Consider the following 2,424-nt stretch of genomic DNA (forward strand, 5'->3'; position numbering starts at 1 on the left):
CACCCCCCCCCCCCCCCCTCCCTAAATAATCTCTCTATTTTGTGCAGAACTGAAATTGCCCCATTTTGACAGTTCAAAAGGCACTGAGTTCACAACGATGCTTCCAATACTGATATTTTAGTGCCATCTAGTGGGAATGATTGTGACATAAGATGATCTAGCGCCTTCAAATGTGTTTCTGTTTAGCAAAAAAGTTTGTTTATTAAAATATAAGGAATGTTTTCGGATTTGCAAACAGATGAACTTAGAAAACGAAACGAAATAAAAGACAAATCACTCTACATGAAATCTGGCATATTGAACGTCACACACATCTTATAAGAGAGAATGTTCTACCATGGTAGCTTATACAATTTTAGAAATCTCATAAGGGTAAATGGAACGGTTACATATCATACATTTACATAAAAATAACTAATCGCGTGAAAAAAAAATTCACTGCGCTTTTGTAGAACACTGACGCGCGCATGCGCCACGAATGTATAACTAACAACACAAGGTCAAAGGCACGTGCGTCTACCGGCTGTCATTCAGTAGTCTGTGCGTGGATAGAGTGGATTTAACTACCTTCGCGCTTGTTTGCGACTTTATAATAATACCTGGGGATTGATTGCGGTTTCTATCTACTTTTGGAATGGCAAGAGGAAGTCGCAGTCATCTTTCACCGGCACCAGCGAGGTATCTCAGACACTTTGGCTGATAGTTTTGTAACGCACCTGCAAGCTAACTTTGACTAAATGTAGGGGACTGCTCATAAAAAAATATTAGACTGAATACTTGATTGTTTGTTTGCTTATTCCTTTTGCGTATCCCAAATACATCCAGAGCAGTAACTTAGGTGAAAGGTCGAACCAAAAACATGATATTCTAAGTGGAAAACCCTTAATAGCTGCTTAGTACTTATTTATTTAAATGTATTTATTTATGCGTAATGTCTGTCATTTGATAGCCTATGACGCAAACCAGGTTTAAGACTTTATCTTCTTTCCATCTGAAGTTGCCAAAAGCAGCTCAAAGACACGTCTTCATCATGAGATACTGATTCAGGTTCATGTAAAATATATTCTTTATATCCTATTTTCTATGTATATTCTTTACAAGGCATATGCCAAGATGAGCTACTTTTATGGGATTTTATAGTGGGTTTTATACTTGGTTATTTTATAACATATTTCACCTTGTATTCTTCTCAGTGCTCCTGCCCCATCCTACGCTCCAGCCCCCGCACCACCACCTCCTCCGATGGCAATGGCCCCTGCCACGGCCCAGCCCAAGCAGCCAGGTCTCATGGCCCAGATGGCCACCACAGCTGCTGGAGTGGCAGTCGGCTCGGCCGTAGGGCATGTGGTGGGCAGTGCCATCACAGGTGCTTTCAGCGGAGGCAGCAGCTCAGAGGCACCCAAACCAGCACCCACATCTCAGGTGATACCTATAAAAAGCCATATTTCTCTGGAAAAATATCTTGATGAATCATCACACAACTCTTTTGCATTTTTTCAGTAGCCTTGGTAATTTTGTCATTAATAGGTTTTTTTTTTAAAGTTTTTATTAAAAAATGTATAATCCATGAACCAAACTAACCAGCTACGAGGTGAAGCAAGACATTACAAACTTTGATTTGATGCAAAAAAATAATAAATAAAATGAAATTGGATAGAAAGTCATTGCGTAAAAGACTGTGTACTTATAGGCTTTAATGAGGGAAAGAACTACAATACCATGAAGCATTGCAAGTTAAAGATTGTGCAGATAGAAATAGTATATTTTACATGTATTGCAAAATATTCACATGCAATATAATATACCTATATTTAAGTTATTTGACCGTGTAGGGAGGCTGATTGTCATTTGCAGTGATTCTTGGGAATTGGCGGGCGCTAAAGGGTTATTTTGTAGTGATTTGCTTGTTTTGATTTTTTAATTGGAGGAGATTTCTTTGCAGAATCATGGGAAATGTTTTTTTTTAGGAATTCCACTGTTAAACAGGATTGTTTTAAAAATAAAATAATGTGGATTAACAGCTTTAGCAAAAGTATGCATCATTTATTAACAGCCCCGTAGCTCACAGTAGGTCTTTCTTTAGCAATTTCAAAGTTAGTTAAAAATCAATTCCTCTATTTTGGGGGGGGTTATTCTGGAGCAGGACTATTGCAGTCTATAGTAGCAACAGTTCATACTGACAACATCATTTTAAAAAAATGCGTGCAATTTTCCATAAAATACAACCCTGGCATGCATTTATGCGGTGGCGAAAAGATGCATTTTTTTATTTTCATGAAGAATATGGAAAAAACTAAGAAGCATGACAGTGGCTACGTCCCCTCATCTTTTATTTATGCTTGCAGGAGCCCTCACGACTTCCACCCTCTCAGTCTGGCCCATGTCTCTTTGAAGTGAGGCAGTTTCTGGACTGTGCCACGACTC

General features: G+C 38.7%; 1 protein-coding gene across 1 annotated transcript in view; it reads left to right on the forward strand.

Annotated features, from left to right (window-relative positions):
- Window positions 1–466: 466 nt before the first annotated feature.
- The window catches only part of LOC107595707 (coiled-coil-helix-coiled-coil-helix domain-containing protein 10, mitochondrial-like), a 3,594-nt gene continuing 1,636 nt past the window's right edge, over window positions 467–2,424 (forward strand). The window contains exons 1-3 of the mRNA XM_016286202.1: window positions 467–678; window positions 1,194–1,422; window positions 2,346–2,424. Of these exons, the coding sequence (XP_016141688.1) occupies window positions 635–678; window positions 1,194–1,422; window positions 2,346–2,424 (352 nt within the window). The 5' untranslated portion in view covers window positions 467–634. The remainder of the gene's footprint in view (window positions 679–1,193; window positions 1,423–2,345) is intronic.

This window comes from Sinocyclocheilus grahami, unplaced genomic scaffold (genome assembly GCF_001515645.1).
Source record: "Sinocyclocheilus grahami isolate Dianchi unplaced genomic scaffold, SAMN03320097.WGS_v1.1 scaffold207.1, whole genome shotgun sequence".
Taxonomy (NCBI): domain Eukaryota; kingdom Metazoa; phylum Chordata; class Actinopteri; order Cypriniformes; family Cyprinidae; genus Sinocyclocheilus; species Sinocyclocheilus grahami.